Here is a 13,917-nt window from a genome sequence, read left to right as displayed (position 1 = left end):
ATATTTTTGGTAAAAAAAAAATCACAATAAGCATTTATTGATTGGTTTGCGCAAAAGTTATAGCGTCTGCAAAATAGGGGATAGTTTTATGGCATTTTTATTAATAATTTTTTTTTTTACTAGTAATGGCGGTGATCAGTGATTTTTATAATGACTGCGACATTATGGCGGACACATTGGACAATTTTGACACATTTTTGGGACCATTGCCATTAATACAGCGATCGATTCTATAAAATTGCATTGATTACTGTAAAAATGTCACTGGCAGTAAAGGGGTTAACCACTAGGGGCAGGGAGGGGTTAAGTGTAACCTAGGGGCGTGTTTCTAACTGTCTGATGATGTGGCTGTGTGTGACACCACACTGATCGCTGCTCCCAATGACAGGGAGCAGATGATCAGTGTGATGTCATTAGGCAGAACGGGGAGATGCTGTCTACATCGGCATCTCCCCATTCTTGAGCTCCGTGACACGATCACGGGTATCCCCGCAGTGATCGAGTCCACAGGACCCGTGGGCACGGCCACGTAACTCGCGGCAGGCGCGCATGGGCACGGCAGGAAATGCAAAGTAAGGTACAGGTACGTTACTTTGCCTAGCCATGCCATTCTGCCGACATATAAGTACAGGAGGCGGTCGGGAACCGGTTAAACACTATCAGAGGAATGTATCAAAACTGGTGCAGACAGAATCTGGATCAGCAGTGCATAGCAACCAATCAGCTTCTACCTTAAACTTGTTCAAATAGGGCCCTTTCACACTGATCAGTTTTTGATGCACTTTTAAGGGCTTAAAAAAACTGAAGAAAATTGCATTAAGATGTATCTCTTTAAAGCGGAGGTCCCCCCCAAAGTGGACCTTCCGCTCATCGGAATCCTCCCCCCCTCCGGCGCCACAATTGGCACCTTTCAGGGGGGAGGGGGTGCAGTTACCTGTATAATCCAGGTAACTGCACCCACTTCCGGGATAGCTCTCTGCGGAAAGGGGCGTAGATTACGCCCCTTTCCGCAAGTGCCCGCCCCTTTCCGCAAGTGCCCCGCTGCCTGCTGGGAAACACACAGATCCCAGAGGCAGCGAGGACCGTCCTTATTGCACAGCGCGACTTGCGCATGCGCAGTAGGGAACCTGGAAATGAAGCCGAAAGGCTCCATTTCCTGATTCCCATACCCAAGATGGCGGCGGCAGGACCCGACAAGACGATCTAGAGATCGGCTTCGGGTGCCGACATCGCGGGCACGCTGGACAGGTAAGTGTCACTATTTTAAAAGTCAGCAGCTGCAGTATTTGTAGCTGCTGGCTTTAAAAAAAAAAAAAAAAACGCGGAGTCCCGGCGGAATCCCGCTTTAAGTCCACTGGAATTCTTCATGCAGCACATATGCTGTGCTTTGAAAAGTCCTGTATGCTGCATTTTTTTGATGCAGTTTTTTAAAAGTCAATGGGAAGGTATCAAAAGCGCATTAGTGTGAAAGGGCCCTTAAGCTGAACAAAAGTGCATCAGTTTGAAAGAGCCCTTAAGATTTGAAAATGAAAGATAGAATCTGTTTTTCATGCACCCTGCTATACTGACTGTGAGCGACAGTGAGGGACAGGATGTTGAATGTTAGGTACTTTGGCTGTGACTGCCCTAAAAAATATATTCTACCCACTGCTGGGTTTGTTTACTGGCTTTTTGGTAAATGTGGAGGCAACATGAATCTTGCTTTGAAAAGCTAGTTATTGCTTTCTGAGGCACACTGGAAAGTCTTTAACTTAACCTTAAAAGTTTGCACTAGGGTTATAGAGTACTAGACAGAGTAGTAAGTTGGAACTTTAAGGTTAAAAGTTAAAGGGGTTGTATTCTATGCATTAAGGTGAAAAACCTCCTGTGATGCAGCAGCCCCCCAGATCCCCCCTTTTACTTACCTGAACCCGGTCCTTTCAGCGATAGGGACGAGCACACCAGCTCCAGCCGGTGTCTCAGGTCCTGATTGGATAGATTTATAGCACCATTGCTGTCAATGAAATTCAATGATGCGGGCCGAGTTCCGCTGTCTGTGTCAATGGACGTAGCGGCAGGACATGGGAGCGCACCCACACGAGTGCCCTGAGGGAGAGCGGCTCTCCAACGGGGCACTTGAGAAGAGGAGGAGCCAAGAGTGCCACTGAGGGACACCAGAAGAGGAGGACTGGGGCCACTCTGTGCAAAACCAACTGCACAGAGAAGGTAAGTATGACATGTTTGTTTATTTTTATTTTTAAAACAAACATTTACATATCCGTTAATTCCTTGCACTGCTGCCCCTTTCCCTCTAAAAGCTTTCATGCACAGCACTGGTCTGTTGTAGAGTACTGACTAAGCTAAGCTACCATGTTACTGGTCCTTGATTTTGGCATACTGTATGATGGGATCAACGATAGCAGTTTCACAGTTAACACTGTCAGGTGCCACAGAGAGAGGTGACCAGGGGCCCCCATCAAAATTTTGCTATGGGGCTTCATGAACTGTAGTTACACCACTTCTGACAAAGAATCCCAAAGCTTGCACTTTTAGTCTGTTGAGATAGCTTATGTTGACCACAAACTTTTTGATAGATAGCTATAGATTGGTAATAATGGCGATAATGGTTCCCCTTAGGGGAGATGGTCCCTGTTAAGACCTTAGTCAGAATGGAACTCACAGTGCATGACGCATGATGGCCATTATATGGCTACATGCTCCCCACTCAGATCTGCATCTGGCAGAGGAAAGTCTTTCAGCACCAAATTCATTGGTGGCCTTGAGATGTCACGTGACCAAATGCTGAGAGCCGAAAAAGAAACTGATGCTGGAAAATGTATAAACGTATGTTCCAAGCAACCATGTCCTTTAGAAGCACCCATGTTGCACTATGCCCATCAACCACTGTTACACCATGGCACATAGATAGATATATAGATAGATAGATAGATAGATAGATAGATAGATAGATAGATAGATAGATAGATGCTTTTGAATTGAGAGACAGGCAGAGAGAAGGTGCCTTGTGGATGTTGGGGCTCTTTTAGGGTTTCTGTATGAATAATTTTGAATTACAGTTTAGGCTCCACATAGCTCAGTGATTACAAAGCACAGTCCAACCCATCCCACCTGTTCCTTGTATATTAAAGTAGTGTAAATATCCAGTACATCTATAATGGAATATAAGTGCCCGCTGGACCATATCTGTCCTATTTCTGCTTTCTGATATTTTCTTCTTGTTGAGAAATGTACACATGTTCTCCATTGGAGGTACTTATTACAGCCATAACTGTCTGCTTCCTTTGAAGGGTCCATTATCCTGCATACATACTTCCTTTCTGTGTCCATGTTTTCAATTAACAGTCAAGGCTGTACACACCACTTTTATGTAAATATAGCAGGGTTTATGAAGATGGGGGCAGGGTTGGTTTTAGATGATATGGGGCTCTGGGCAGAATCATACTGGAGCCACTTTAGCCAGATACGGCAGGCTTTCCAACATGACCCAGTTCATTAGGTACTGAATGTTCCACTCCCATGCATCTTTCTACCCTTCATTTTTTTCTTTTTTTTTATAAATACAATTACCATATTGCAAGAAATTGTATTTCAACAAAAATCTTCTACATCTATTGTGTTTTATGCATTTTATTTAAAGTAAAGCCTCCCTTGTGCAGGTATCTAAAAGCCCTGAGACTGCTGCTCAGTGCTGACATCTTGGGCATGATGTCAGCAGCCCCAACATTCTCAGAACTGTCATTCAAGTGACAATCTATAGTAATTCCCCACGCCAATGCTGATAGCTGTTACCCAACCTCATTAGGGGCCGGTGAAATTATTCTACTTTAGAGGGTTTAGAAAGAAGTGTGCAAATGATGGAGAGATTTCTAGAGTATGGCCAAATCAGTCAATTATAAGAAAAGCATACTCTAGTGCTAAACAGACTCACAGAGAAATCATTTTGAAGGAATAGAAACAACAATCTTAAAAGAAAAAAGTGAGAATGGACCACCAGTCTACCACCTTCTTTACCCGTTATAGCCTAGAATTTGAGAAAATGAAACAAATTGTTTTCCGGTACTTACCATTTTTAAATGGTGACAAGGGTAGGAAACAGGTATTATATACAGAGGGTAATTTTGTAGCTAGGAGAGAACCTACCATTAGAAATATGTTATCAGGCCCATGGTTGAGCAAGACAATCATGTGCAAATGAGGTCATGGTCGTTCTTCGAGTTGTGTCTACCTTGATGATCCACACTCGGTTAGGTCATATAACAATGGTCACCTTATATGACCAGGTATGTGGTATATATAATTTCTTGCATAACTTGTAAGCAATTTGCAGGTAGAACAAGATGTCTGTGTGACCAGCTTAGAGATCATCTTTCTAACATCAGAACTAACAAAAAAAATTAATGTAGTAAGACATTTTGTAGATTGCCATAATCAGGATTTGCTGTTCTTTAGAGTACAAATAATAGAGTGTATCATCCCACCAGAGGAGCTGATAGCCTCTCTCTCTGGAGCAAAACGGAAGTTTATTGGATATTTAAAATGGATGCTAGGATCCCCAGGGGATGCATTATGAGTGGTATGTGACACATTTTTATGAATAAAATATCCCAAGGTATAAAATATCCTTCCCCCCAATCCCCCTCCTCAGGTTCCTATATCTTAATTTATTCCTTCCACACTTTTCCCACAGTTTCCCCATTCCATCCGTTGTATATCTCTTTTATTGAACATAGAAAACACACTCTTTAGCTCTTTCTCTCAAAGTCCTTGTCCACTGTTTCCAGGAATGGAACATATGGATTCTTTGGTTTTTAAAATGAAAAGTTTTTGATGTCTTAACAGGTTTATAAATATTCTTGACAGTTCAATAATAAATAGTCTTGATAGATTTTTTTATGGATATATTTTTGATGTATTTATGGTTATGCACATGATATGTAATTTGGATAACCTAATGCAGTGTTTCTCAACCTTTTTTCAGTCAAGGGACCCTTTAAAATTATGGACAGTCTTGAGGCACCCCATTCTAAAATGTAAAAAAATATTCTAATAGCTTTACATAATGTAACAACATCCACACATAGGACACCCAAGGCTTGAGGTGATTTACACTTCCGAAGCAAATACATTTTTGCACACTGGTACTGACTAAAATTCCAATGTTTGACTTCTCCCTCAACTTATCTCCATCAGTCAGCTAATGTGACCCCTGTGCTGAGGGAGAGGGGCAGAGGAGGGTAAAACCAGGATGCAGAGGTAACAGATATTATTAACTGATGTCACTGATTGTTATGATGCCAGTGTCTAGAAAGGCTTTGTGTAACTAAAAGGCAGGCTTGATCCACCTGCTGGCTGTTGGAAACCATGACTCAGACTGAGACAGGAGTACAGTTAAATCACACTTGTTTAATAATAATAAAAAAAGGTAAACAGAGGAAACATAGTCAAAACAGCCAGAGTTCAGGAACCAGAACGGATAGTCAGACAAGCCAAAACGTCAGGGAGCTAGAGAACAGTGTAGTAGTACAGCAAGCAGGATCTGGAACCAGAAGGAATGCCAGCCAAGCAAGTCTGTAACAGGAACACAGGAGAGCGCCTTCAGAGATGTGACCAAGGCAAAGGCAGAGATCATCTGGACTGTACAGAATAAGTAGGCAGGACTGACGTGCAGGACATCAACAGAGAGTCACTGTGGAGAGATAGGAGCTGGCAATTAGCCAACAGCTGAGTGGCCAGCTCAGAGAAGAAAGGGCTGAGCCCAGCCCTGACACTGGCTTGTATACAATTTTTGATACCTTTTTAGGCATTTTGTCAAGGCACCTCTGAAGAAACCTCAAGGCACCCTGGTTGAAAAAGGCTGACCTAATGTATTGATTTACACATATTTGTAATCTTTTTTTCATATGGCTAAATATATCACTTTAGACAGACTAAACCACACTGTGCTTATTCCGTAAAGAATTTTTTTGTTCTTAACTGATTCAACCCAATATGTGTATATATGGAATCCTCTGTCTGATTTCCCCACCTTCATATCTAAGCTTGTGTAAGTGAAACATGTAGGGAGTGTGTGCTTCGGTTTTTTTGGCTGTGTGGAAAAAAGGTTTTAATGTCCGTGACGTCATCAGAGTGCTGTTGAGTGTCTGTTTCATTGCTGCTGTAAGGATGCATTTTTTCGTAAGGTGGAGAGATGGAGGACAGTTAAGAAACTTCTTGGGGTCCTTAAAATTGTGGGGGCCCTGGGAAATGGTCTACTTAGTCAACAGGCTCTCTGTCACTCAAGTAACAAGCAGAAATCTCTGATTTATATGTATACTTTGGTGAATCTTTTAAGGGCCCATTCATATTTGTGAATGTATTCCCACTATATAGACAGTCCAAAATCCAGGTTAGACCTATGGGCATAGTTCATGCCATTACATTACGATGCACTGCAATGAAAAACGTACAGCAAGCTTCAATTTTTTACACTGTAAATGTGCATAAACAAGTGCAAATGCATGTAACCATGCTGAAATGCAATATATGGCAGCACACGCGGAAGTGGCCTCAAAGGAAATGTAAGTAGACAAATACTTAGGAAAAATGCAACGCAAATGCACTCTGAATGGCCCTGAATTGACCTAGTCAATTTATTAAGTCAATTATTTCTTTCTTGTGCATTTGGCAACATGAGCTCCAAATAGAGCCATGTTTGCTGGGAACAAGCCCACTTTCTAACTATATAACTCTATTTTCTTTTCAGGAGAGCGCCCCCTGGGAAGTGTAACTATAATCCTACTCCAGTAAAGACCAGAAGCAAAGTCATTCCATTTGTTCCACGTGAACGTAAGTAGATATAAATACCCATTTCTGTTATCCATATAGCCTATTTTCACTAGCTGGTCAATCCACTTTTATTAAAGGGGTAATAAACTTTTTTTAAATAGGCCCCCTGCAGGTTTATGCATCATTTAATAGCACATTATGACAAATTTCCCTTTCAAAGGAAGCCCTCCAGGATTGAGCTGTCACTGAGCACTTACATTTTTGCCAAGTCTTCATTTAGGGTTCATGCTCTCTGTCTATTTAAATGGCGGGGCTGTGATGACAATACTCCTGCAGGTGCGATTGGGAGTCATTATTATGGCCCGGAACACTCCGTGTGCCCTGAATGCAGAGCGTACTGTGCATGCACCAGTGACATCATTGGCTGAATCGAATTGGCACAAGTTTAGGAGATATTCATGGTACCTCCAGGTAAGACTTAGAATCTAACCCATAGGGACAATTTAAATTTTAGAGTTTAACAGCACATTAATTGCATTCTCATTTAATTTATTTGTACAAAAAAAGAAGAAAAGGTTAAAAACATTTTAAAGGAGAAGTTCATTTTTGGAACATATTACATATTCTACTCGTATTTAGGGTGGAAAATGTAACATGTTCCAGTTCCTGCAGCCTCTCCTTCCAATACCCCCTGGCTGTGACAGCGGGCAGAGGATCTTCTCCCTGCACCCGCTGTCAGAATTTAAAATCAGCGCGTATCATTTATTAATAGAATCCTGTGAATGAACGAGCTACAAGTACCATCAGCCTCTGCGGCCAACAGCTTGAAGTTCCCAATGAACTGCCAGGGCGCTGGTGAATGCTCTCATAGTTTATTGATTCTTCCTGCCTTTAAATAACTGTCTGCCTGTATCAGAAGTACGGGCAGACAGTATACTGAGAGTCTGCAGGATCCAGGCATTGCACCCACAATCTGCCGATCACAGGTGCAATGCATTACATGCTGCAGAATAAAAAAATAATAAATGCACATTTTGTTACCTGCAAAAAGATTTGCATTTATTTTTTATTTATTTTTTAAAGTGAACTTAGCCTTTAAATTCATTACAGGGCTGTGCATAATTCATCACATATTTGCAGAAAATAAGCATTATAATACCCTCCTTTATGTCCCTTTTCCATATATAGACACCATCAAAAACAAAATCTATAGTTTTTACTGTAAAAAGGGACTTTTCCCAAAACATGGTCTTTTTTATGGTTAGTGTACATTCCACAGTTTTCATACCTATTTCATTTCATGAACCTATATTTCTACAGAATCTAGCAATATTTTTAAGATATAAGGCTGAAGAATTTGGATTCACAAATCCCCTTTAATAATACAAAAAATATTTTTTCCAGCAACCCTCAGTTCTCATTCAATGTATTAGAGGTTTTGCTATTTATCCATGTTTCTGCTCAGACACCATTATCATAAAAATTATTGTGTCATGTACATATGTACATCTGTTCCTCCTCAATATGCAGCAAAATGAGTCACCACATGTACAGTATACTGATGCATTTCATTATAACTGCAGAATGTCAAAGAGGAGCACGGGTTGGCATGACATCTATACACTCTGTGTGCAAGATGTTGTGCTGGTGCCCCCCCTCAGGGGGTGGGCCATGACAACTTGCACTCACAATATGCCCTCAATCTTCCAGAATAATATATAGACATCGTGTGATAAAGAAGAAGTTTATGTCCCTTGAAAAACATAAAAATAATCTAGGTAGGAATATTACTCATAGAGTTATTGTCACAATGCCAGAAATATAGGACATATTTATAAATCAGTGAATCTGTTAATCACCAAACATTCACTGTAGATAAATCCTCCTGGTATATGCATTTTAAATGACAGCAATTCATGTAGTGAATGATCGGTGAAAGTCACATTCACTCTTTTATAAATATGCCCCATGCTTTTGCTTATTTTGGCTTCAATGTCTAGGGGTCAATAAAATACTGGTCACAAAAGTTCCAATTAATATGCAACATTGATTATACGGTTTTCCATTTTTTTCTAGGGACCGTTCTTGAAATTCTTAATGAAGAAATTGAAACACAGCAGAAACCAGTCAAACAGCCCCCCAGACCCTCCAGGCCCCCCAGGCCCCCCAGGCCTCCACGTACAACTAAACCTCCAGTCAAATTGACAACTACTAAGAAACCTTTGACAAAGACATATGTGTCACCTACTGAGCTACCAAAGGCACCTACAGAATCCATTGACATAGAGTATGATCCACTTGAAAGGACAAATATTTCAACTGTCATTACTGGTGTTCTGACAACTGTAGCCCCCTCCGAGAGAACAAAGGCACCTACAGAACCTATTGTAACAGAGTGGGACCCAACTGAAAAGATAAATATTTCAACTTCCATTACCACCCAAACCCCATTGATGACACCGATAAGGCCTAAAAAAGTCACCATCTCTGCAACATCATCAACCAAAGATAAAAAGAAGGGCGTTAAGCCAAGTGTTAAACAGCCCACACCTACCAAAAGCATAAAAAAGCCGACAAAGAATATTCTTAAAAAACCATCACCAACTAAATTTTCAACAAAGCCAACCAAAGCCCCCAAAGCTTCCCTTATTGAAAGTACAATCAAGAACCCAACTGGAACAGAGCATACAAAAATGATTAATAGGACAAATATCAAAATGCTTTTGACCACTAAGGTGCCAAAGAGGCCAACTTCAACTAAACCTCCAAAAACAAAAGACAAAAAATCGAAAAATCCAAAGGTTATTTTCAACAACAATGGCAAAAAATCTGGGAAATCTAAAGATTTAAAAGATAAAACCAGAAACCAAAACAAGAAGAAACTCAGATTAGAGACTTCAGAGGACAGAAACATTGCATTTTCATTGAAAAGAAAGGCAGAGAAACAAAACTCAGATACAAAAGTTGACAAAAAAGACTGAAGCCATGCAGCATATACCTCTATTTACGTAAGGCAGAACTCAAAAATCCCAAGATAAAAAATGAATAGCCCATTAAAAGATAAAATACCAACACCATATTTTTCTACGCTATTCACTTCAATCCAGACATTTTACCTTCAGCACTTTTATTCTGCTGCTGAATGCTCTCAGTTTGATGGGCAGCATCATTCAACCCACTTCCTCAGTTCCCAGGTCATCCTGCCCACTAGCCTGTTACATTGGCTTATTGTGCTGCTTCTTCCTCTCACACTCCTGCCCTGCTGTACAGGGACTACAAGATGCTGATACCAGGTCAAATGGCAGCACTGCTTCTATTTAAAAATATATTTTATGATGTATTATTGATTACAGGGCTGCATTAATTTATGCCATTGTATCTACCTAGAGATCAGCTCTAATGTAGCTTGAGTTTTAAAAATCAACTATACCACATACCAAATAAATCAATATACTAACTGAGGAATTCATAACCCGGAGTGTGATATGCATTGTTCGGTATTGGTATCATCAGTTGAATTATCATTTTCTTTTCATTATTGTTGAAAGGCAACATGATTTAAAATCATATTTCTGGAGTTTCACCTCTTGGTTAATGCAGACAGGTGGCCTTTGGAATGTAACAAGTTGCAAATCAAAGCTTTGTAAAACAAAAGCTTGGCTCCTGTCCAACTGGTGTGATAAGATGGAAATCCTTGATTAGCACTCTGCAAGCAAGCTTCACAAAGGACCATGGCTGACAAGATGATTGATGAATGTCCTGTTACAGAAGCTCAAAGGCCAAAGATCTAAGCCATGGACGCATACTGCCCCTAGAGGCCAATACATCAGGATGGACAGAAATATAATATATTAAAAGGGCTGCCTCTTGGCATAATCTCATTGGAAAGGAGGCTAGTGGGGTGTGGTTACGAGTGGGTCTGAATGAAAGTGTACAAAGTGCACACAGAAAGGAAATTGTCCCTTTTCGTTCTTGCCTGATGGTTCTTTGAGCCTAATGACTCTATTACAATTTTGAGCCCAGCTGACAAGACAAAATCTAGAGGACAGACTTGCAATAAGTATATTTGATGTTCTATTGTTATATGCTCTATAATATTTTCCTTTAGTGTTTTCATGTTAACATTTTCCTATTTTCTTGGGAAATAAATAAGACATTGTTTTACTAAGCAGTGTGTTTTATTTTCTTAGCTAACCTCGGTAGGGGACCATGCACACCAAAATAGGGTAAGCTCAGGGCGCAGAGAGGCACAGGTGGCTGCATATGATGGGCACAAATGACTGCATATGATGGGCAAAAGTGGCTGCATATGATGGGCACAGGTGGCTACATATGATGGGCACAGGTGGCTGCATATACTTGGCACAAGTGGCTGCATTTGACGGACACAAGTGGCTGCATTTGACGGACACAAGTGGCTGCATTTGATGGGCACAAGTGGCTGCCTATGATGGGCACAAGTGGCTGCCTATGATGGGCACAAGTGGCTGCATTTGACAGGTACAAGTGGCTGCATTTGATGGGCTCAAGTGGCTACATATGATGGGCACAAGTGGCTGCATATGATGGGCAAAAGTGGCTGCATTTGAAGGGCACAAGTGGCTGCATTTGATGGGCACAAGTGGCTGCATATATTAGGCACAGGTGGCTGCATATGACAGGCACAACTGACTTCATTTGATGGGCACAAGAGGCTGCATATGATGGACACAAGTGGCTGCATTCGATGGGCACAATTGGCTGCATATGATGGGTACAAGTGGCTGCCTATGATGGGCACAAGTGGCTGCCTATGATGGGCACAAGTGGCTGCATTTGACAGGTACAAGTGGCTGCCTTTGATGGGCTCAAGTGGCTACATATGATGGGCACAAGTGGCTGCATATGATGGGCAAAAGTGGCTGCATTTGAAGGGCACAAGTGGCTGCATATATTAGGCACAGGTGGCTGCATATGACAGGCACAACTGACTTCATTTGATGGGCACAATTGGCTGCATATGATGGGCACAAGTGGCTGCATATGATGGGCACAAGTGGCTGCATATGATGGGCACAGTGCCTGCATTTGATGGGCACAATGGCTTCATTTGATGGGCACAGTGAGGCTGCAATTGATGGGGGGGTTCAATACTTTTCAGTTTGTTTGCGCCCCCCCAAAACGTTTGAGCACAAGCCACCACTGGCTAACCTTATATCATTGTGCTTATCAACAGTACCATTACCAGTGTTTTAATAGACTAGCTAACTATAGGAGTAGACAAGTTAATACATATATGCAATAAATAGAGGGAATCTGTAACCACCCTTGAATAGTATTTATTTTAGCATTTATTTCAATTATCATCTGTTGGGAGTTATTCAACGGTTGGATGAGTAAGCCCATCTAAACTTCTCTTTTTGTTCAGCTACAGACGCAACCTCTTCCTGGGGTTTCCAAGAAACTCCCAAGACGAATCCAACATGTGCCCTGCTAAAGCAGGACCTCCAGGCTGAAACATGGCTGGAACAGTCCCAAAAGAAGCCTCTTACATTGTCCCATGCCCACATGAAGACAGTAAATGATGTTTGAGCAACTCTGTGGAGAAGTATATAGGTGGCTGTACTGTGGAATTGTCCAACATACAATGGTACACATGATCAGTGAAAAACTCTGACACCACAATGGACCTTGGAGGCGGTACAAGTGGTGCATACATATAACATTTTTATTTATTTATTTTCACCCACCTCTACAACTCGTACAGCAAATAATGTTTAAAGTATGGCTTATATTTTCCTTTCTACGTTTGAACTTTTTGATTGTTGCTGCCATATGCCTTGTCTTCTATTTTCTTTTTTTTTGTGTCATCAATTTAAACATGCTGATCATTTATGTATATGTGTTCAATATTTAGAGACTCGGGGCATCGATTTTTTGTCATAGAAAACACAGGGACCACAATAACACATTAGGAAAAACAAATATTAAAAATGGCTGCAAGGTCAATGCGCGAGGTCAAAAAGTTAATTTTGATGATGTCATAACTTGTCTTGGATCTAACTTTTGTTTAGCTTTATCATTTTATACATGCTGATCATTTGTTTTCTCAGGCATTCTATTGCCCTCCAACTGTGGAAGCCCCATAAGTCTTAAGCAGGCCACAGGTGGTGAAATTTTCTTTCCTGCATCCACGGGGAATGATTCCCCCATCAACACAGACAGTGCTGACAGAGAAATCCCCCTGATGAGCAATTTTCTGCTTCTGGCGAGGAGGGGGGGGGGGGGGGGGGGGGCGACAGTGATTATTGCTAGCGGCTATAGCAGCCTCTAGCTATAATAGCAAGTGAATTTTACAGGACAGCTGAAATCCTCTGAAAAGATGTTGCAGGAATCTTCCCAGAAGGGCTTTTTTTTCTGCACAGGTAACTTCTACACCTGCGCATTGATTTTTCCAGGAGAAGGGGGCCAGATGGTATAATTAGATTATTATGCCCTGTACACACGGTCGGACATTCCGACCACAAAATCCGTTGGGTTTTTTCCGACGGATTTTGACTGAAACTTATGTTGCATACACATGGTCGGACAAAGTTATCGGAAAATTTGATCGTTCTGAACGCGGTGACGTTCGTTGTGTACAACGGGACTACGTAGAGGCCAGTAGCCAATATCTTTCATCTCGTAATTTATTCTGAGCATGCGCAGCACTTTGTCCGTCGGAATTCTCTACAAACGATCGGAAAAAGTTATTTTTCTGGTTTCACTATCTCTCCCACTTACTCTTTTCTCCAACATCCCTGTTTCTCACGGGATGAATATCTTTTTGAGGACAAAATGTTTGGCAATTTAGAAGCTGGTGATAGATATACATTCTAGTGTGCCCTTCTCCAACGTTGTGAGGTTTATGCTCCCCCTCATCACTCCACCCTTGGCTGCTGCTATATTCTGCCAGTCTTCTGCATCCAACACCCTTACTCTTCATCCATTGAGTGACCATTGATGATGTAACTTCTGCACATGTGCACCATTCTGGCTCAGGGCTCCATTTTTGTCATCCCATGATTGCTGGGAGTTGGTAGAGTTCACTTTTTTTGTTGAAAGAAGTGACTTATAAAGTAGTTGGTGTAAAAATTGTGAATCTTATTGATTCCTATGAGCCATCTGGGGAAA

The 13,917-nt window shown here is 41.4% G+C and overlaps 1 protein-coding gene across 1 annotated transcript in view; it reads left to right on the top strand.

The window, feature by feature from the left end:
* Window positions 1–10,933, top strand: part of HHIPL2 (HHIP like 2) — an 85,589-nt gene extending 74,656 nt beyond the window's left edge. Inside the window, exons 8-9 of the mRNA XM_077485797.1 lie at window positions 6,743–6,825; window positions 8,842–10,933. Coding sequence (XP_077341923.1) covers window positions 6,743–6,825; window positions 8,842–9,746 — 988 coding nt within the window. The 3' untranslated portion in view covers window positions 9,747–10,933. The remainder of the gene's footprint in view (window positions 1–6,742; window positions 6,826–8,841) is intronic.
* Window positions 10,934–13,917: the final 2,984 nt, after the last annotated feature.

This window comes from Lithobates pipiens, unplaced genomic scaffold (genome assembly GCF_037356315.1).
Source record: "Lithobates pipiens isolate NorthernLeopardFrog02 unplaced genomic scaffold, aLitPip1_a1.2 Scaffold_18, whole genome shotgun sequence".
Taxonomy (NCBI): domain Eukaryota; kingdom Metazoa; phylum Chordata; class Amphibia; order Anura; family Ranidae; genus Lithobates; species Lithobates pipiens.
The sequence above is the reverse complement of the archived record's forward strand: the minus strand, read 5'-3'. Positions and strand labels throughout refer to the sequence as shown.